Raw genomic sequence first — 22,953 nt, 5'->3', positions numbered from 1 at the left:
GGGAAGGTGGCTGGGACCTGAGGGTGGGGTTAAGCAGCCAAGTGAGTATAAAGACAGACATGTGGGCTTTTTTGGGGGGGCGTCCTCCATTTTGGCTCTCCACCAGCTCACAGCGTCTGGCCAACTCTGAGAGTGACTTTGGGTTTCCAGGTCGGCGGATCGGGTGGGACGCATTAAAGACTTTATTTCCCTATTTTCTCCCTGAGTTGTACATTTTCCTTATTTCCTTTTCCCTTGTAAATAAACCTTTTATTAACCTTTTGCGTGTGCCTGTAGTTGAGTATTAATAAGTCCATTTTAAGCGCGCGGATGAGGACCCACAGCCAGGCAACCCGTTCAATATCGGGGCTGCCCTATAACAGCGACACTAATCTTTAAGGAGACTCTCTCCCCTAATGATTCTTTGGAAGGTTAGATCTAAATGACGTGGCTCAAATTCCCAGTCTCTAAAATTATACAATGCAACAAATGACATATGAAGAACTAAAAGATTTAAAAACACTTTCTCTCTGAGTTAATTGCATTAGAGGACAATCTACTGTTTAGATTGAGAGACCTCACACCACACCAGTCAAAGCAAATCAGAAACTGGCCATTGCTACCACAGTCACTCTTTCTGGGTGTTGTACAGACTTCATCCACACAGTCAGGTGAAATAGTCTAAGAGGTAAAGGAGAGAGGAAGTGACACTGCAGCTCTTAATTTCTAGGATAATGCATTTTCTTCAGCCCAGTCCTAGCAACTACTGACCCCATCAACGTGGTGTAAGACTTCCTGGAGGGATATGGAGTGAAGTGGGCATTCCAGAGCCCCAGCTAAAAATATGACATGCATGGAAAAAATACCCCATTTTTCTACCAGACACTTTTGCCCACTGTCCCAAGCATTTTCCATTTTCATCCTCCACCCCTGGCCCCTGGACTAGGTCTGTCTTGCTCCTGAAGCGGACCACAGCAGGAAGAAAATGGTCCTGCTGAAAAGAAGACTGGAAATAAAGGAGTCTTTAATTACTTTTAATTGCTTTGCCTATGTTACACCCCAGAGTTCTTATTCTTAATCCTGCTTCAGGCCTTTCAAAGAACATAGTTGAAACCCCATTCATTTTCATTTCTCAGTCTTTCCCCATCCTGTTCATTACCCCAAACTTTGTTATTTAAGCAAATCTCCCCCTCCCCCCAGGTTGTTTCAACTTCCCTAGCTCTCTGCCCAGGCTCAACTCCTCCAATTCTTTCTTACTTGCTCCCAGCCTCTTAAGACCAGGCTAGTAGGGGCTGCCTTTCGCCCTCTGTTCGCCTCCTCTTCCTGAGCCCCTTCACCTCATCCATTCCCCTCTCAGTCTCTCCAGATTCCCGGGCTGTCTGCTGGTGAGAAATCTTTGCTGCAGCGCAGACCGGAGTCCCCCGCGCGCAGCCCAGTGGCAGAAGAGGGCGAGGCTGGGAGGGAAGGCAGGGCTGTAGGGGAGGGAGACAGCCAGTCCTCCCCTGGAGCCTGCAAGAATGCGGCAGGGGCCCGGGGGCATGGGGAGGTACTAACCCCCCAGCCCCTTATGCGGGCTTGCAGACCTGGCCTCCGGGTCAATATCCGTGTAGCGCAGCGGAGCAGCGGCGGCTCCTGAAAAGCAGAGAGGGAGGCTCGGGAGCTGTCCATCCCCAGAGTAGGTTCCTCTGAGAACAGGGGAAGAAGAGAGAAGGGACTCAGTGAGTGGTGAGAGAAGGAAAAACCTGTCTCTAGACGGGCTCTGGAGCTTCGGGGAGACTGGGGCGCTCTGGTGAGCACCCAGGGGGTGAAGCGAGCTGAGCGGTGGGCTAGGGGCAGGCGAGGGAGCGTGCGCTTTGGGAGGGGACCCGCCGAAGGCTGCGAGGCTCTGGCTGGCGCAGGCTTGGGGGTGGGGGTGACAGGGCGAGGGGACACAGCCGGTGCCGAGCTGCGGAGCGCGTGCGGCGGCCTGGGCGCCAGTGTTTGTGTGTATGTGAGAAAGCGAGGGGCGAGCGGGAGTGCGAGAGAGGCAAAGACAGAGCGCATGTCTCATCCCTGCGAGCAGCCACTAGACGCTCCACCACCATCTTTTGCATGTGCAACATTTGCAGCCGGACAGAAAATCTCTCCCAGGGCGATGGAGACTGCGGGAAAAATCTGGCAGCTCGAAATGGATTGCTAAGGGGAAATTGTCATAATCATAAACCACCCAAACCTGCCTCCCCTTTTTTTCTTTTTCTTTTTTTTTTTTTTGTTTTTGTTTTTGGTTTTTAATTTTAGCGCCATCGTCCTCAATGCCTCTCTGAACAGCCTTTAGAAAGAGTGCGAGAGAAAGAGAGAGCGCGCGCCAGGGAGAGGAGAAAAGAAGATGAGGATTATTTGCAGACAGATTGTCTTGTTATTTTCTGGATTTTGGGGACTCGCCATGGGAGCCTTTCCGAGCAGCGTGCAAATAGGTAAGCTCTGTTCCGGTGGGTTTGCAGGTGGGTGACGAGCAGATATCCGAAAGTGAGTTAAATGAGTTGCTGATGAGCAATTCAGGGAAATCTCAGGCAGCTCCCTTCCCCACTGCTTCCTTTCTCGCCTTTACAGAAAGACTGCCTTTTCGGTGCAGGCTCACTTGGGATATGCACACAACTGCCCACCCTACTCAGCCCTTACTCCGTGTACACCTTTGACTCATGTCGCTTCAATAGGATTGGAATAAGTTAGAAAAAAAAAAAAACCCGTGCGGTTTAATTGCATTGTGTGATCTTCCCTTTCTCTAGACCATGAGTCGAGTTTGTTAGTTGTTGTTGTGTTTTTGGTTGTTTTTTTTTTTGTTTGTTTGTTTTTTTTTAAAATCCACTTCTTCCTATGCTGGACTCCGCAGCTTTCTCATTACCTAAAGATATTGGAGGAAACAAGCATTTTCACCCACACTCCCCTGCCTTTTCTTTACAGGTTAACCGGTTCCAAAGTTAGATCCCTTTCCCTTCCCCGGAACCTTCTCTAGTTTTATTTTGTTTTCCTCTTGAATCGTTTGCCTCTTTCCCTCTAACTTAACTCGTTTTCCCCAGACTCTGTCCATCCTTGGCTTTTCTAGCTCTTCTCCTCTCCTGTCTTTTAATGGGACGCAGCTATTGAATTTCTTCCAGCTAAGCCCAGCCTCAACACTGCATCATTTCTCGTGGACTGTGCACAAAACAGAGCTAATTAGGCTGAGTCCACGAGCTGCAGAAAAACAAAGTTCATTTCTCCTTCCTGATTTCCCTCTCCCCTGCTTGTCACCACATCCCTTCATTTCTGTATTTTAATGCAAATCCTCTTCGCTATTCATTTCCATGCATCTTAGAGAGAAATGCCCTGAGCTGGCTGATGTAGCAGTGTGCTGGGAATCAAGGGGAGGGCAAGAGAGAGAAAGGAAAACATACTAAATGGCCTCAGAGGTCATTGTGATCATGACAAATTGGGACAGGGAAAAGCTGAGCTGTCCTGAAGACTAAAATACTAAAGCATGCACCTAGGCACAAAGGACAGTGGCCCAAAATGTGGCAGAGAGCTCCTTAATTGTATGTGCTTGTGAATAGCAGTGAATTTGCCTTTGCTTGGGGTGGGTATAATATTTTCAAGAGGAAACACTGAATGTGCTTCTGCTGTCTTTACTAGGTGGTCTCTTCATCCGAAACACAGATCAGGAATACACTGCTTTCCGGTTAGCAATTTTTCTTCATAACACCAGCCCCAATGCGTCGGAAGCTCCTTTTAATTTGGTACCTCATGTGGACAACATTGAGACAGCCAACAGTTTTGCTGTAACAAATGCTTGTAAGTAAAATAGAAGTTGTGGATAAATTAGAAGAGAATTTAAATGAAGTAATAGAGACTCCTTCCTCTTTATCATTAAATTTTTTTGAGAGAGAAATTCAAGATTCTCACACTTGACTGGTTCCAGAGCAAATCATAGTTAAAAAAAAAAAAAACAAAATTTCATCTAGGAGATTCAATGGTGTCTTCCTTCCTTTTTTCTTTCTTTCTTCTTTTTAAAAAATTCGTTGTGTGGGTAATTCAAGTTTATTTCACCCTTAGCATTTGAGTGCTTTCCCTGTCAACTGAATGTCAAATTAGTGAAAATTGCACCCAATATAGGTTTTGATTCTGTTCCTTTTTCTCATTTCCTTTTCACTTGAGTAAGCATGTCTTCTTTTAAAGAAGACACATGTTCTCCTACACTGGTGAAGGCAATGGAGGGTTTGCTAATAATGACAAGGAGAGAGAAGCAGGAGCAGTGGTGTGGAGGATATATATTTTAGTCGGGTGGTTGACGCTGCAGATGATCTGGTGATGTCACTTGAGGCTGCCCTGCTCTTATATTCTGGGTTGTAAATGTCTCTTACTATCACTTAATGCATATATCCTGTGGCTATAACTCCATGAATCCTTGCATGGGTGCCAAATTGTGTTAGTCTTCACTCTACCTGAAATCACAAACCAACCCAGCTAGATCTATTATCCCACACAATGAAAATAGAGTGACCTCACATAATGCTTTAATGAAACAGTTGAATAGTGCTTCCTCACAAGAAGATGGTATAATTTAACGTAAAAAATATGAACAACTGTGTATTAATTTAAAACTCTCTAAAATATAATCAGTCAACATAGAATTTGCATTGCATTTTCTCTCTTGAAGGAAATACATATTTCAAATAGCTCCTTGGTTTTACATGCTAATTTCTACCTCTCAAAATTTATGTGTTCAGATAATGGTTATAAGTTATGTAAGAGACATAAGAATCATTTCTACATAAAATTCTGCAAAATAGCAATAAAATGTTTAATCTGAATTCACATTTTTTTTATTTTATCGAGTTGAGTATATTTTAATTTAAAAGTTCTCTGGGTATAAGAAAGTGTACTGAACAAACAAGTGAAATTGAAAACAAAGAGTTTTTAAATGTTTGGAAATAACTGTTTCATCATTTGATTATTTTAAGTCACATTTATGTTCCATTAATCCATCCAATACAGCAATCCCTTTTCCTTTTTTTCTTTTTTTTTTTTTGCTATCTAACTATTAAATTATTTTCATCGTGGTTTCATGAGACTATCAAAGCATGTAACATTTTTATATACTGCTATTATTGTATTATTATGCTAGAATGCGATGGTTCTATGGAAAGTACTTATTTTAAAAAGTCATTTATTGCATCTAGTGAGAAAATCAATATTATACTATATCAAGAGGAATGTTACTTTATCATCAAAATGAATGTAAGTTACAGCTAGGTTTGTGGATAGTCATTTTCACAAATTTTTTAGTTTTAGTTTCCAAGTTTTGAAAGGGATATGAACTTTCAGGAATAGTGTTTTACCTAGTACATAAATATTACCTGTTAATTTAAATATTTCTCATGTCTATCCTGAGATTATCTCAACAAAAACATTATCAACTGTTACATTAATTCATGGTTCAAATATATTTGTAGGTACTTTATTATCAACAGTAAATTACTATTGAAATATTAATTTTTATTAAATTTTGAAATACTTTCTTAAAGTGCCAGACATACTAGTTTATTTTAATTTGCTTTGATTTATTTCCTAAGTATTCTAAAGTTTATATTATGGCATTAGCTACATAAATTATAAAATACTAATCCTTTCTTCTTCCATATCATTCATTAATCTAATTTAGATTAATGTTAGCCAGTATTATTTTTTAATGTAATGAAAATATTTTGTAAAATACAATATTACTGATAAAGTACCTGTAAAACATAAAAAATTGGCAAGAAAATGAACAGAGAATGAGGAAGTAGGATAAGGTATAAAATATAGATGATATGCTATTCTTTAACATGGTATGATACAGAAAACTGACTCTAAGTAAAGTTTAAGTTTGCATATTTTGAATCCAAGTATAACACAAATTTACTAATACATTTTCCAGAGTCACATATTATTGATTTTGTGTCCATGTTTAAATATTTTTAAATATACAATGTAAATTAGGAAAATACATTTTCTAGTGAAGAAAGGCATTTTTTTGGACAAATGCTTATGCTGAATGTCCTTCAGGCAAAGCTAAGCAGAATTTGGGAAAAATCAATTGTCAGAGACTGTGGGTCGGATGATTGGTGTTTGTTGAATGGACTGACCAAAAAAACATCCACCCACACCCATGGTTTTTCCAGTCCAATGAAAGGTGAAATGTAAGCAAGCAGTAAGTCTGAGGCATTCTCATATATCAAACTCAATGCCTCTGAGTACAAAAGGATAAAAATAGCATTTTGGAGATATAACATGGAACTTATTTCTCGCAGAGTAGATTTTTAAATTTTTCGTCTTAGATTAGACATTAAGATATGTGACTGGCTACGTTTATTTTAATTGTTCTTTTCTGCAGTGTATTCTTGTAAAACTGCATGGCCAAGTCTGTCTGTGAATAAGGCCAATTAAACTTAATGTATTTATTTTATGGAAAGTATGCTCAAAGACAAAAAAAGGAAGATTAAAGAATAGAGTATTGCTTATTTATTGGACAGATATGATTCAATGCTGATTCTTCTGCCTCAAAATTAATTCAGTGATCCAGGAATACCTTGGGCAATTATGTTTGTAGTTTACACACTATATGAATTTAAACCTGATTATCTTAAATTTATAATGTTTAACTTAAATCCTAAGTTTCTGCAGGAGGAAAAATAATTTGGTTTATAATATTATTATTTTATTTTATAATATTTGTGTAAGGTTAAATGAAAATGCTTCCTTTTTAAAAATTATTCACATTGTTGGAATGTTTACTTGTTCAGCCTCAATGAAAGGAATACAAATTGTGACCTATCCACAGTATGGGATATGACAAAATGATTATTTTAAAAACAAATTTATTATAGTAATATTTTTAAACAAAATATGATACACTTGACCCAAAATAGCTATTGCAGCTCTCACATTAGTTAAATGGGATCTGTCCTTTTCAGAACATTGAGACAACCTGAAAATAGGTTGTTTTCTTATATTTTTTGCTAGTTAATGTTTAATAGTTAATGCAGAATTTTTTTGTGGATGGAATATTTTAAATTTCATCAGAGTAATAACCAAAATACTGAAGTACTATATTACTACATCTTCTAAAAGATAAAGAATATTTAAGATATTGCATTTATTAGTTTAGTCCAATTATATTTGAAATTAGGAGTTCTCTGATAGAATGATTAGTACTTTAATGAGACAGTCCCTTCACTATATAATCCACAAATACTCCGTTTCTGAAATGACTCTTAAATGTCAGATGAGCAATAGGGAAATACATAATAAAATAGATCAAGTACTCATGTATTGTCACTTTGGTGAAATAGTAAAAGAATTCTATGGAATATTTCTAACTTTTAAACTTGATTAGAAGGACCAGTAAGCTATTTTGTTTTAATTATGCTTATCTAATTCTCTTTCTCCATTTAAAATCTGTTTATGATATAAAAGATGATGGATTGAAAAGTTGTAACAATCATAAAAAGAATGAATAACATAACCTAGTAATGAAAAAAAATGTTCTTTTTTTTTGAGTATTAGGTCTATGGCTGGTTTACTTGACAATTCTAAATAACTGAAATGAGTACTACTTGTAAAAGTAGCTTGATATGTAAAATATCCCATGCTTCATCCAAATATATTGAAAATCGGAGACTATATCCAATAGGCTCTAGAGGTAGTTCTACCTGTAGAGAAAGTATTTAATAAAAACACATTAAATGTGAGGGTAGTAAATCTTTTATTTACTTTAATTCAACATTTAAAATTGTGCATTTTTCCTTTAAGGGACCTGAGGTCTTAAAAAAACATTGTCAGAGTTTACATTAAGCTGATAAAATTAACTTGCTAAAAATGTAAGTCTGATGGTTTGACCTGCTAAGTTGTTAGCAGAGATAGTTAGAGTTAATACAGTTTGACTTTTGATTATTTTAAGGAAAACCAACCAGGTGACTCAATTGTGGCTGCCTTTAGGTCTCTTTATTTTGAATTGATAGCAAGATTCCATGTTGCTTTGAAATAATTCCTTAGTTTTAAAATACTCTTTCTCTTCTCTTAATTTTCCATTGTTGAAGTTAATTTCAAAGATGAGTCATATTCTTATGGTTTGTCCCTTTCTTAAATGGTAGGATGGTGCATGACTTATGTTCATATATATATATATATATATATATATATATATATATATGTGTGTGTGTGTGTGTGTGTGTGTGTGTGTGTGTGTGTGTATCTCAGAATTGTTGGAGAATTAAGTTGTACATGAAACTGTTAGAATACCTCCATGAACTTTTTTTTTTCCATTTATATTCTTCCAACTGTTGTTTATTTTTCGAAGATGAAAATGTTTGCTTTCTGCCTTTGGGAATCAGGTTTAATCTTATTTTATAGAATTTTATTATTGTTCTAAAATTAAAAGAGTGATAAATCCAGTACACCTTACATTTTATGATAGCACATGGTTTTTTAAATTGCTTTCATATACAAGATTTTACTTGACCTCATGCAAGTCTTAGAATAAGACAGTCTGAGAAGACAGTCCTTATTTTCCAGCTAAGATAGCTTTGGCTCAAACAGTCCACTGATTTGTCAAAAAAAACATGTAGCAAATAAGCTACAGAGACAGGGTTTGAACACAGTTCTTCTGTTATCCTAGTACTTTCACTGGGAGTCCATAGTGTGTGAAAAATGTATCCATCCTGAGGTTATTTCAATTAAGAAATAAAATGAGAATTGCTATGTATCTATTTTTTTAATTTAATTGCAACATTTTAAAGAAAATAGGATAAGACATTTCTGGGAAAGTTACTCATTAATCATGTGACAGTGAGTGACATAGCAAAGACTGAAGTCATAGTACATAATGAATTCATTCACTAGATTAGATAATGAATGTTTCATTTGTTCATTAAGTATATTCATCAAGGTCAACTATACTTAAGGCACTGCTAGAAATGAGATATCAGAACTTATAAGAGTAGTTTCTGCCACCTCATAGTCCAGTAGCAAAGATAGACCAGTTAATAAGGTATAGTGAGATAAAATACTAGGTCAGAGAAACAGTGTTATGATAGAGATGAACAAAGGAAAGGTATCAGCACCAAATTTGGCATGGCACCAAGAGATGGCACCAAAATCTGAGTATTAAGGCAAGAGTTATGTTAAAAAAAAAAAAAAAAAAGGAGAGAAGGAAGGCATGTTCCTACGAAGGAGCAGACCCAACATGGGATCAAGAAGTGATAAAGCCCGCTGTGTGTGAGCCATTGAAAGTGGTATGGTCTCTATGTTCTGTGAGGGATGGGGCAAGGAGAGATGTGGTAAGGGGTAAAGTTTTGTAGATCTACAGAAGATCTTGTAGCTGTTATAAGGAAATTTCTGAACAAGAAGGGAGCCCATAAATGATCTAAAAACAGTAGTGGCATGACCAGGTTTATATTTACAAATAACTGGCTGGTTGCCAGAGGGAGAATAAATTTGAAGGGGACAGAATAGGAAGAAAAGATCAGGTAGTTGAGTCTAAATAATATCTTGTAGGATGATAAATGTTTCAATAAATTTACCAAACTGCAGAGAGAAAAGCACATAGATCCAAAAATACAGAATTGTTGATAGAGCTTATGGATAGATTGGGTTTTGGGAGGTGGGGTGGGGTAGGAGAGAGTGTGGTAATAACTAAACATGATTTCTGGTCTGGTCTGGACAAATGGATAGTGGAGACATTGACTAGGAAGGAAGACACAGGAGGTGGAGCCTAATTGAGTGGGGGAGCTCAGTTAGTGTAGACATACTGGTTTTGAGATGTTTAAGACAACCAAATGGAGATGTTCAGAAGTGGCTTGGACAGATGTATCTAGAGCTCTTGAGTTCAGTCTGAACTGCAGACAGACATTTGGTGATGGTGGTGATAGTTAAAGACATAGACGTGTGTGAGAACATCTTGAAAGAACAAGAGCAATAGAAATAATGCTGAGGAAAAATATCAGCAAATAACAAAACTTGAAGGTTAGGGAGAAGAAAAAGAGACTCAAGAAAATAGGTCAGAAAGTTCACATAAAAGGAAGGCTGAGTAATTTCAAAAAGTAGGAAATATTGTAAGTAAATAGTCATCAACTTTGTCAAAGGCAGCAACATTTAAATGATGAACTGCAAAAATAACTAAAATGTTGAATTTCAGTCTTCTCTTCTCTTTAGAGTGTTTTTTTGTATTTTGATCAGTAAAAAAGAAAAGCAGCCTTTGTCAACCAACCCTACATAGATTCTATTAATACATACCCTTCCTTTTGTATATATTCGCCTAGAATATTCCTATCTTTTATTTAGAGGAAGGGAGCATTTTCTCTGAACTTTTCTATCAAATGAGCTTGAATTTGCAACCTGATAGTGAGTAGATTACTTAACACTTCTGGGCCTCAGCTTTTCCATCTGTTAGTAGTGGAAAATAAGATATACTGCAAATGAATTTTATGAATATTAGAAAATTTTTTGGGAACTATAGAGCACAATTAGAATTCAATTAAATTTACTTACCTTATATTTTCTGTCATATGGAGCATTTATTTCTGCTCAGTCTTACCATTTCAAGAGCTATTTGTGTTTCCTCTTTATTCCTTGAAAGGGCATTTTAAATTTTTAGTAAATATATTTTGATGCTATTTCAAAGGAACTTTTTGATTCCTCACTGAATTATTCATATTAAATGATATGCACAATTCATATTTTCAAAACTATTTCTATGTCATAAAGATTGGGAAACTTTCAGGGCCAACCCGGTGGTGCAGTGGTTGAGCGTTGGGTTGCGAAGCTGCCCGCGGCCTCTGCGGCACCGGTTCGATCCCCGGCTGCTCCCCAGCCACCAGAGGAGGGTCCCACATGGGGCGCAGACCTCTCCTGCCACCCGCTGCTCCCCTCAGCAGTGTACCTCGGTCCTTTTGCCTGCTCTGCTCCCCGCTCTGGCTCTGGTGAATTCTCTCACCCTCCCACGCTTCTGACTGTACCCAGTGCATGTATAAACAAAACAAGCAAACAAACAAACAAATAAATAAATAAAAACATGCCTCTATTAAAAAAAAAAAAAATTGAAAACTTTCTGGTGGCCAAGAGAGAATTGGTTTCCATGTAGAATAAAGGAAGACAGTGAACTCCCCTAATTTTATGCAAAGTTGTGTGTTCTGGAGTATGGTATGTATGTATGTGTGTTTACGGAAAGATAATCTAAACCTTTGAGCAGCTTCTCAGTGAGTTCCAGTCACCAAAATTAAGTCCCTGTACCACAGACTTAAAGTAAGTACATAGAAATTAGATAAACAAACAGTACTTCCATTGCTACCTTTATTATCTTAAAATCCAGTTGGAATTTATTCTTGAAACCAACCAGAAATGTTTTAATAAAATCCATATCCACCAGCTTCTTTCTGATGTAGAAAATAATTTGTGTTCTAGCTGGTAAAATCCTTGACTTGGTCCTTTGCTTTTCAAACTGTCATTTTTATTCCTTTGCTTACAATCAAGAGTTCTCCATATTCCACATCAGCTCATTCTATTTTTATCATTATTTACCTTTTCCCTTACCATCTCCACTCCTAGAACACTTTGTTCTTGAAGGTCATCAGTGACTTGCAAATAAGTAAATCCAATTATTTATTTAATCCTTATTGGCTTTAAAGAGTGTGCAGGATTTGACATTGTTGAAAACTCCCTATTCTGTGAGACTCATTCCTCTGTTGCTGCTGCTGCTGATAATAATAATAATAATAATAATAATAATAATAATAAAAAACTATAATAATTGCTAAAATGGGACTCTGACTATACACCAACAGTCTTGTGTTATCTCAATTCTTACACAATTCTAAGAGGCATGCATTATTATTAAATATTCAGAAACTGAAGATTTTGTAGCCAAGAAAATATGCCTAACCAATAAAGTATATCCAGGGGATTAGATCTTAAGGTCACTTTTGCCTGCCATTTATACCATATTATTTTCATTAGTGCAGTTTCCACAAGGACCCATCATTTGTTGTGACAGTAACTAGGTAACTCTTAATATAAGCACAAAGATGTTTTTGTTTTTGTTTTTTCCAAAGCTACCACTTCAGCAGTTCTCATTTACTCCTCATTGGATTTCAGTTTTCTATGTGATTTGTAATGCAGCACAGAAATTTGAGAATTACAATGATGACACCTCCATTACTTTATATTGCTAAATACGTCTCATAAACACCAATAAGTGTAAAAACGAATGAATGACTTTTAAATGTTATGCAAACGGAATTGAACACTCACTAGTTTAGCCAACTTACATATTATTTTAATAGGCAAGTTATTTGATTTACAATAAATGTAGCAATATTTAAATGTAGTTGTCTGAATATTTGAAGACTTATGTAGCTATCGGGCATTTTCTATGATATGAATTTGGTATCCAAATAAACATAGTAATGCTTGTTTTAGTGATGCTTAGATTTTCATAGCATCATTATCACTTCCCTCAAACTTAAAGATTTGAGTATCATCAATAAAAAGTTCAATGTTATATTAGAAATAAGAGGTGAAAGTATTTGAGATTTAATACCTTTTTAATAAGACACTACGTTTTTTTCAGACATTGCAAGATATACCATTTAAGCTATAATCAGTGTTTTTCACTTTTGTTGCTTACTATGCTTATTTCAAAATGATCACTTTTCCATCAGTAACTTTAAATATATTATGTCCTATATTTGTATTTTTTATACTTTTATTTTTATTTTGAAACTATCTTATGCTTGTGAAACTCAAATAGTTCAGTAACTAGTACTCAAAATATTCTGTAGTCCCACCACTTAGAGATAGTCACAGAAAACAATGGTCTATATCTTGCCAGACATCTTTTTTTATCCATATATACCATATATCCATATATAATAGAAACATATTAATATATGTCTAGAAATACAGATATTTAATAAAAGCAACATTATTATAGACCTTTATTTTGTTAATGGCTATTAAAATTTATCATAAAAATTTTCTGGCAAAATATAAAAGAAACCTCATTTTCTTTTACTGCTAAATGATAGATCATTGTGCAAAGTTACTGTGATAAATGTTCTCAGTACCCTCAATATTTAAACTTTTTTCCATGTTTTTGATATTATAACCAAAATTTCAGTGAAACTATTTGTCTACCTGTATGGAATATTTGTGTAGAACTCCTGTAAATGTAGCTACTATATGAAAGTGTGAATTTTTACTTTTAATGGATACTGTCAATTTCTTTTCAAAAAAAATTTATAACCATCAAGATGTAAAAATAATTGTTTTTCTATGACCTGCCAACGCTAGCCATTATCAGTTTCTTGTATCTTCATTTGTCCTGATGGGTGAAAATGACATCTAATTGCTGCTTTAATTTGCATATTTTTGATTAATAGTGAGGTTGAGATTATTTTCCTTTATTTATAAGACTTGTGTACTTTTTCCTCTATGAACTGTCTGTCCTTTTCATTTACAATGTTTTATTTGTAAAAGTGTTTCATATACTATAAAAATTAACCCTTTGTCATCTATGCTGAAAATTATTTTTCTACTATGGCACTGGCTTCCAGCTTCAATTACAATGCCTCTTATCATACAGACATTTTCTATTTTTTAATATAGTTAAATCTGTGAGTCATTTTATTTATGTCTTGTGCCACTTGTGTTATGCTCATAAAGAATTCCCTGTGCTTGAAACTATACAGACATTATCTAGTGTACTTTCAAGATTTTACATTTTATATCATTAACTCTTTTAGAATTTGTTTGCTTGTTTGGCTTAAAACAACAGAATTTTTTTTTTTTTATCTTAGAGTTCTAGAAGTCAGTGGAATTGGTTTTGTTATGTGTGTGAGGAATTGATCTTTATGCACTATTCGCTTCATTAAGCTTTTATTTTCTAAGTGCTTGGAATTGCTACATTTGTGCAAAACTACTGCCCCTTATACTGAATTTGAGCTCGGGCAGACATTCTGTATTCTATCTCTTTCATGATTTTTCAGTTTGCTTTTTTGACCTTCATGCCATTTCCTGACAGTCCCAAATGGTCATACTACTGCTAACTTTTATTATTTTTGTAATTTACTTACTACATCTATTACTTCATAGGTATTTATTTTCCCTTTGAAACCACAAGCATCACAAGTATTTTCACCCTTTTCATTTCTATCTGACCATTTCAATTCAAGCCACTGATACCTTTCTAATAGTTTCATTGAAAATCTCCTGCTTCTACTCTTTACCTCTTCTATCCATTTTACGTACTGCAGCCAAGGGTGCTCCTTTGAATTTATAAATCAAGGCTCTCTCTTACTTAACCATTCAATGACTTTTATTATCTTAGATTAAAATTGTGACTTTTTAACATAGTCCTGCATGATCTGAGTCTTGTTCATCTCTTTGCCTTCTCACTATGTTGTAGTTGAATTCCTCTTTCTTTTGATCCGTAACATCCTTTAACCTTTTCTCCTTGGTTTACTTACTTTTTCTTTCTTTCTTTCCTTCCTTCCTTCCTTCCTTCCTTCCTTCCTTCCTTCCTTCCTTCCTTCCTTCCTTCCTTCCTTCCTTCCTTCCTTCCTTCCTTCCTTCCTTCCTTCCTTCCTTCCTTTCCTAGACTAACTTTTTCTGAATCTTTAGGATTCAGATCAAAGATACCATTTTGAGAATGGCAATTCCCATTCCCAAACTCCAATTATTCTCTGTTGCATCACCAAACTTGTCACTTTTTGCTTTTATCGCAGCCTGAAATTGTTGTTTTTATTTGTTTATTGTTTATTATCATATATCCTCACTAGAATATAAACTTCTAAAACCAAGGACTTTATCTTTGTTATAGTCATATAACCTCAACAATGACAGGTACAAAGTAAGAATCAGTAAATTTCTTTGAATAAATGAATGAACATTATGTGATAGGTTTTTAGCTTCACTCATTTTTGAGGCAGCCTTAGACTAGCTAAAACTTTGTATGTGTTATCTTAAAGTCAAGCAGAGACCATGAAGACAATGAGGTAGTAGATCCAAAATTAATATTAGGTATTTTCTTTATCTTAAGCATTTCTTTATCATTTGTTTCTGTTGCATTTAATTGATGGAATGGGTTAGGTAAGGAGGAATATAGGTCCTAAAAGGTAGAACAATTTTAATACAAATTGATGAATATCGTCTTGGTCAATAGCACACTGATACATTTAAATCTGGCAAAAGAGAACTTCTAGGACTTTATAACATGTGGTATCTGCTATTAGAACAACTGGAAAATGGTGCTACACACCACTTTCAAAGTAGCAGAAAGCCCATTTGGGAGGCCCAGGTGAGCTTGTAAGCAAACTTGGGAGAATTCCATCTGTTCAGACATTGACTGCTTCCTTAGCACTTAAAGTTCATGAAACAAGATGACTGTGAAAAAAAGAGGTTGATGTCAAATATACAGTGTTGTTCTTGTCAGTTCTTGATTACCCACAGTGTACCTTCTATAATTTAACAAAGAATTAGCTAATTTCTATAATTATGTATCCCTCTTTTAAAATGAGCTTTTTCTTTTTTAATTACTTAATGTCTAAGTGTGTATATTTCTAGGTAAGTTTGAAGTACATTTTACCACTTATCTACTCTAAAGATTTAATCAAGAGAAAAAGTCTTTTCTTTCTCTTGAAAAATACACTTTGTAATTCCTTAATGGAAAACTATTAAGTCAGAATATTTCTTTTTTTGTTCTCACAACCAAGAAATTCAGTTCTGTATTTACTATTCAGTACTAACATTATTCCCTATTTAAAAATTTAGCCTTGGTTTTATATCCTTGATTTTTCTAAAATCATATATATATATGAATCTTATATAAATTATCCATATTATAAACATGTTTACATAAATATACCTATGCACATCATTTTTAGAAAGGAGCACTAGAGTACAGCAGTGACTATAGAGAAGGCTAAATGATGTGTAACACAGATGTCGGTCAGCTTTTACTTGAATAGTCAAATTTCATATTTAGTACTCTCAGTATTTTGCATTTGCCTTGAAAGATGATGATGGATGGATGGATGAATGGATAGTTAGATAAATGTCAATTTCATCAGATTATAAGTTTCTTTGGGAAAAGTGTGGTACCTTGTTAGTATCTCTACTCTGATGGCCTCCCTGCCTTTGGAATGTTTATTTATGTTTTATACACAGTGAATTTTGCTGACTAGTTGTGGGAGAGGGGAAAGAACCCATTTATTGACTGGGTGTTTATAACAACTTATTCTTAGCCAAAATTGAGTAACAGAAAACCAAGACTTCTTAATTTTTTTTTAATTTTTTAATTTTTTTTTTATGTAAAAGAATGGGGGTGTGTGAAAGTATTTACCAGAATGGGGAGCAGAACAGGCAGATTTGCTAAAATATACTACTAAAGGGAGCAGCGGGTGAGACAGGAGATGTCTGCTGCCCCATATGTGGGTTAGCTCCCTGGCCGGGCATCGAACTCAGGCAGTGATAGCAGTGATAGTTCTGAGACTTACTCCCTTGGCCACCAGGGAGGCCCAAGCTTTTTTTTCAAATATGATTCAAATCCTTCAAATTTTTAAAAATATATCACATATCCTCTTCATACTGTAGTAAGCCAAATAATATTTCCTAATATAACACAGTTTTTAAATCTTTAGCATCCAAGTCAGTCATTCTAAATACTCTGAATTTATCATAATGTCTTTCAAATATATTATATTGACCTGAACCAACACCTATATGCCTATTGTGATCTTTCCAGAATTAAAATCCATGTTATTTTTCTTTTTCTTTCTTTTTTTTTTTTTTTTTGAGGAAACATTAGTTTATGTTATTTAAAGGTATAAGATCTCCCCCTTCAGGTGTTGTTACCAAACCAAACCAACCACCCAAACTCGCATAATACACCGCCACAGTCCTTTGTTCTCCCTCCCCATGTACATACTTGACATTCATGATCATGATCTGATGTGATGTGTCCAGGTGAGAGTATTAATCATAATTATTTTTGGCATTTTTTCATAGGATGTAACCCAAGATTTTTTAAGTTTTAATGATTCAGTTACATGAGCCTCTCTGTCCAAGTTAAATTTGTGGTCAATTAAAACTTAACACTCTGCACTTTTGCCACATGATTTACTACTAATATCTCTGTATAGCATTTTTTGAAATTCAAAATGAAATATTTTACATGTACATTCTTAAATTTCAACTTTTTTCCATATTCGTATTTTCAAAGGTATGTGTTTTGTTTTTAAAATTGTGTTTGTGTTTTTAATTGAGCTAATACTCTTTTACAACAGTGTGCATTATTTTGGGAAATAAGTCCACGTTGCCTCAGATGTGTTACCTCCACACCTAGCACCAAAGCACTCTTAGTACTTAGTCCCTTAAGCCCCTTTCCTCTTTACTCTGCTCCCTCCCCCACCACCACCATTTCCCAGTAAACTCACTTCCACATTTAGATTTCTGGGACTTGTTTTGATTTAGCTTTCTCTGTTCCTTTGTTTTCTTTCTTTTTATCCCACTTGTGAGTGAAACTATCTGGTATTTTGTTTGTGGGGAAATTTCAAGGTCTTCTTGAAGCTTAATTAAGTTTACTAGAAACCATTTTAAGTTCTATGTGATACAGGATAGATAGCAGATAATATCAGGATATGAATCAGTGTTCTTTAGGTATGTGTGGTCGGTTAAATATGAATTCCTCTAAAATAATTTATTTGAATCAATCTCTCCATATTATCCATAAAGACTGACAATTTATTACATTTGTACTTATTCTTAAATGTATTTATTTATTTATCTTTTTAAGGATAATCTTTTTTTTAAGATTTATTTATTTAGACAAGAACTGGGGTACAGGCCAGAGGCGCAGGAAGGTGAGAGGATTCACCAGAGACAGAGTAGGGAACAGAACAGGCGGATCGACTGAAATGCACTGCTGAAGGGAGCAGCAGGGGAGACATGAGAAGTCTGTTACGCTATGTGCTTATCTCCCTGGCTGATCAGGAATTGAACCTACACTGCAGAGGCTGGGGACAGCTTCACAGAGCTGCGCTCAACCCGCTGCACCACCGGGGAGGCCCCTTATTCTTAAATTTAAAAGAATACAAAAAACATCAAATTTTAGGAAACTCATGCGATTATATATGTGTTTTCACATCACTCGTCTTTCAGATTGAAAAGAATGAATAAAAAGATTCATGTTAGAATGAACGTTGGATTAGGAACCAAGTGTGTGGGGCCTGTCTGGTGGCATAGGTCTCAGTGCACCACCACTGAGAAGGCCCTCAGTAAGAGCCTAAGTTTGATCCCTGGGCAGGGAGATAACCCATATGGTGCAGCAGACCTCTCCTGTCTCACCTCCTGCTCCCCTTAGCAGTGTATTTCAATAGATCCACCTGGTCTGCTCCCCACTCTGCCTCTGGTGAAACCTCTCAACCCCCAGTACTTCTGGTCTATACCCCAGTTCATATATGCATAAATAAATAAACAAATCTTTTAAAAAAAAGAACAAAGAAACTAAGTGTGTATGTTTTATTGAAAAGGAACACTTGCTAAAATGGTATTTGTTTTCAAAATAACAATGTTTTAACCTCTCCTACACTTTTTACCTTGTTTGCTTTACTTTAAAGGGAAATTTTCCAGTTAGTAGTAGTTACACTCTAGTTTTTAAAATCATTAGACTGTAACCGATGAGCTGTCTATTTGGCAGAATAGTCTATAGCTGTTACACAATGATTTGTCTAAACACATGGGAAATATGTTAGATATAATGAAAGAATAACAGATAAGATATGTTTTTTTTATTCCAATTTCACAAGAACCATAATCTATAGATGCAATTTTAAAAGACTATACAAAAATGTTGGTAGTGATTATTTTTTCCTTACTGTACTTATATAAAATCTCTATTTTTGATAAGTAAGTTTTTTATATGCTTACAAAAAGTATATACTTATACATTTTGAGATTAACAATATCTAAATAGAAAAAAATGTAGTGATCTTACCATGCAGTATTGAGCTTGCTCTGTCAAAAAGGAACAGATAATCGAGAGAGATCATTAAGACTTTTAGCTAGTGTCAAGGCTTGTTGTCAGAATATCATGTCCACTTAGTAGTCGCCGTGTTTAATGTCTTTTTTTACACATGTTCATTAATTTTAAATGAAAATATCAGTTGTAATTAAATTATTTAAGTCATTATATTAACTTTCATTGATCATTTAAAAGAATCAAGAGAAAAATTGTTGGTTGCAAGCAATTTTCATTATCAATTGAAATATAAAATTTACCAAGTCTGATGGTATATATTATTTTCAATTTGTGGAAAAGACAGTAGCTGCATGAGTGAGCTAATGGGTAATGAGTGGCTTGTGGATATCTGGCATTTCTCTACATATTCTTTCTGACCATCCTAGAATGATAGAGGTTCCATTTTGCTATGATCTCCTGACACCTTGAGTTACCTTGCTTTGTTACACTATCATTTAGTTTTCATCCCCTCTGGAATGTGAGCTTGTTCCTGACTGGAATGCCATTGTATTTGTGATTTATGCCCACTGGCAGGCTTATGTCATAATGCCTGTGCATAATAGCACAAGTTAGTACCAGTTTAGTATATAGATGTAAGAATGGAAGAATTTGAGAATTGATGGTTAGACATCAGTTTTAATTCAGTATTTTGAGCATCCACTAAAGGAATTGTGGCAGACTGTACTACTGACTCTTTGGCCTATAAAATTCATGGAAAATAATTTTTCTTGAACTTCTCCAAAGATGGGGGAGTAGGTGATTGGTAAAGGATTGTAAAGATTTTTACTCATTTAAGTACATTGTCTTCAGTATTTAGAGGCTAAGAGTCTTGTAATGAGAGTGTACAAGTGAGGAGCGGTATTTATCCAAGGTGCTCTTCGCCCTCCCTTAAAGTTCATGTCTCATGAGGATGGTATTACCTAAATAATCGATATTTCCAGGACACTATCTATGGACAAGGGTAACATCACTCTCCATATAAAATTCTAATCCTTGACACCTTTTAATCTCGGCCACCCATGTTGTCTCAGAGACACCTGATTTATCACATCTATTGATTCTATTCTATATTCCTTAAGCATCTGTGTGTGTTTACTACCAAGATACTCTGTCCCTGTTAATATGTAACATTTTACTTGTTCAATTATCACTTTAGTTAATTAAATGCTCATTTGGCAGCTACCTTGCTTCCTTCATTATGTCACACATTTTATTGAAGAGAAGTATGAGACATGATATTGAACCTTAAAAACATTATAGTCTGCTGAAAAGGCATAAATAATATGAAATAAAAGGATTGGTAGGTGTTAAATTGGAAAAAGCTTTATTGTATAATAATCACCAAAAAAGGACTCTCAGAAGAGATCAGACTTTATAAACAAACCTTAATAAAGTGAAATGTAATCTTGTTATAAAACAAATGGAGGAGGAATGGGAGAGGCTTAAAGAGGGTTGAACAGATTAAGCAAACATACCATCCTGGAAAATGGTCAGGGAAAATGAGTGTTTGGAACTGAGTAGAGTTGAAGTGAGGGGAATTAGGAATTGGGAAGTTGCATTATAAATTCAGGACTTTAGAAGCCAAGAAGGAAATTTGGTTAACATGGAACACCTACAGACCTGGGCAGGGGACTATTATAATAAAAAGTGAAATTCAAGGACCGCTACTCTGGCACAGGTATGCAGGATTAATAGAGAAATGAGAAAGATGCAAGAAAGTAAAAGAAACCCAATCAATATCTTACTCTTCTCTCATCACCCCTCATTATTCTGGTTTCTCAGTTTTAATTCTCTTCGATCTTATCTCCTTATAGGAATCTACTCCAGACATGTCTCTTTATTTATAACTCTCACTTTCTAGCTTCTGCTGTTCTCACTTATATCCATTTTTGTAGACAATAGCATTGCTACTGAAGTCCTTCTACCTTCTTTCCATCTGTAGAAACACTCCCATCCTTCCATATGCAGCTAGCTCACTATGAAGTGAGAGAGCACAGGCTCTGGACCTAGATCCAGTTCCCAGCTTTGTCACCACTACCTGTCTTTGACAGGTTAATCTACTTCATTAATTTAGACTCCAGAGATTCAGGAGTCTAAATTAAAGAGAAAAGACTTTCCTTGCTTTTGATTAGAAACATGTATGGGTGTATGCATAAAAATGCGTCATGTGAAGTGTTATGTGTTGTCTACCTTAAAGCAATATTATATATTCATTTTACAGCTAATTGAGTTAGAAATTTCTATTAGGTGGAGGAGTTATCTAATAGAGTATTCAAGGAACTGTAGGAATATCTGGGGTGAAGGATGAAGATAGGGCTTTAGAACAATCAGCATGTAGTTGATATTAAAACCATAAACAAGAAGGCGATTGCCTGAATATATCTAGTTGTCACTTAAAAAAAAGATTCTGGGAGGGCCTCCCCAGTGGCGCAGCAGTTGAGCGCTGGGTTGCGAAGCTGCCCGCAGCCTCTGCAGGGCAGGTTCGATTCCCGGCCGCCAGGGGAAGGTCCCACATGGCGCACAGACCTCTCCTGCTGCCCGCTGCTCCCCTCAGCAGTGTACTTTGTCAGTCTACCTTCTCTGCTCTCCCCTCTGGCTCTGGTGAATTCTCTCACCCTCCTGCACTTCTGACTGTACCCAGTGCTTGTATAAATAAATAAATAAATCTTAAAAAAAAAAAAGATTCTGGGAAAGATCATCTTGAGAAAGAAGATATAAACTATGTCTTATTTGGGCCACAAGACTTTAATTAATGTGCTTTCAACCTAAAATCAGTAAATTGTACATAATTTGGATTTCTGACTCTAGAAAATTACAAAGTCCTTATTATAATGAAACAGAACTTCCTAATGGCATCATTCTTCTGGAGATTAGTAAGTGACCCCCAGTTAAATCAGCCTTTTCTTTCTAGGTGAGTCCTAAAAACTACAAAGCCTACGGCACATATTTTTGTTTGTAGGCATTTATCGTGTGACCTTTGAGAAAAGGAATGAACAATGAGCAGTTTCCTCAGAAGCCCCAGAGAATGCATAACCCCAGCATATCCCTTAGGTTGGTGTGGAAAGTAAGAACTGGAGTATCTGTGGCTATGAAAAGACTTTTCAGCTCAATTACTCTAAAAATGTTCCGAATTCCTTGCAGCATTTAGAACAAACCAAATGTTAACAGGGAAGCTCCTTGAGGGCAGTTACCCTGTGGTGTGCAGGTTGCACTGTCTGTATTATAAAAAATATTACTTCCATAAGCTAAATGATAGTGGCTAAATGATCTTACCAAATAGAAGGACAATCCAAATAGAAGAACATTACTCTTCCATTTATATGAACTTCTTTTTGAAAATGACCTTAAACTGCATGCAGATTCCTTTAAAAAAAAAAAAAATGTCCATGCCTTGGGCCTCCCTGGTGGTGCAGGGGTTAAAGTCTCAGCACTATCAATCTATCACCAGCCACTGCAGCATAAGTTCAACCCTTGGCCAGGGAGCTAACCCACCTGGTGCAGCAGCCCTCTCCTGCTGCTTCCCTCAGCAGTGTATTTCAGAAAATCTGTCTATTCTGCTCCCCACTCTATTGAATCCTCTCACTCCCCCCCCAACACCCTGCACCTCTGGCCTACACCGAAGTTTTTGTATGCATAAATAAATAAAAAATAAATAAATCTTAAAAAGTGCACATGCCCCACAAAAGACAGTATTTCCCTTTCTTAAGGTTTTATACAAATGTCCATCTAAAGTGTGTATTTTTCAAGGTCATCAAATTCAAAAACACAGATTCTAAAGTTTAAGCTTATAAATTATCCAGAAGTTGTAAATCTGCTCAGTGAACTATAAACTTCTTGAGGGCAGTGTCTCCATCTATTTTTCCATTCTCTCTCTGAGCATAGAATACAGCACAGTATTTAAAACATAGTAA

At 35.8% G+C, this 22,953-nt stretch overlaps 1 protein-coding gene across 1 annotated transcript in view; it reads left to right on the top strand.

The window, feature by feature from the left end:
* The first annotated feature begins 1,386 nt into the window (after positions 1-1,386).
* The window catches only part of GRIA4 (glutamate ionotropic receptor AMPA type subunit 4), a 349,019-nt gene continuing 327,452 nt past the window's right edge, over positions 1,387-22,953 (top strand). The window contains exons 1-3 of the mRNA XM_037505703.2: positions 1,387-1,654; positions 2,257-2,432; positions 3,625-3,783. Of these exons, the coding sequence (XP_037361600.2) occupies positions 2,345-2,432; positions 3,625-3,783 (247 nt within the window). The 5' untranslated portion in view covers positions 1,387-1,654; positions 2,257-2,344. The remainder of the gene's footprint in view (positions 1,655-2,256; positions 2,433-3,624; positions 3,784-22,953) is intronic.

This window comes from Talpa occidentalis, unplaced genomic scaffold (genome assembly GCF_014898055.3).
Source record: "Talpa occidentalis isolate TD23 unplaced genomic scaffold, MPIMG_talOcc4v2.1 talOcc4.12, whole genome shotgun sequence".
Taxonomy (NCBI): domain Eukaryota; kingdom Metazoa; phylum Chordata; class Mammalia; order Eulipotyphla; family Talpidae; genus Talpa; species Talpa occidentalis.
Note: the sequence above shows the minus strand (reverse complement) of the source record. Positions and strands in the feature narration are given on the sequence as shown.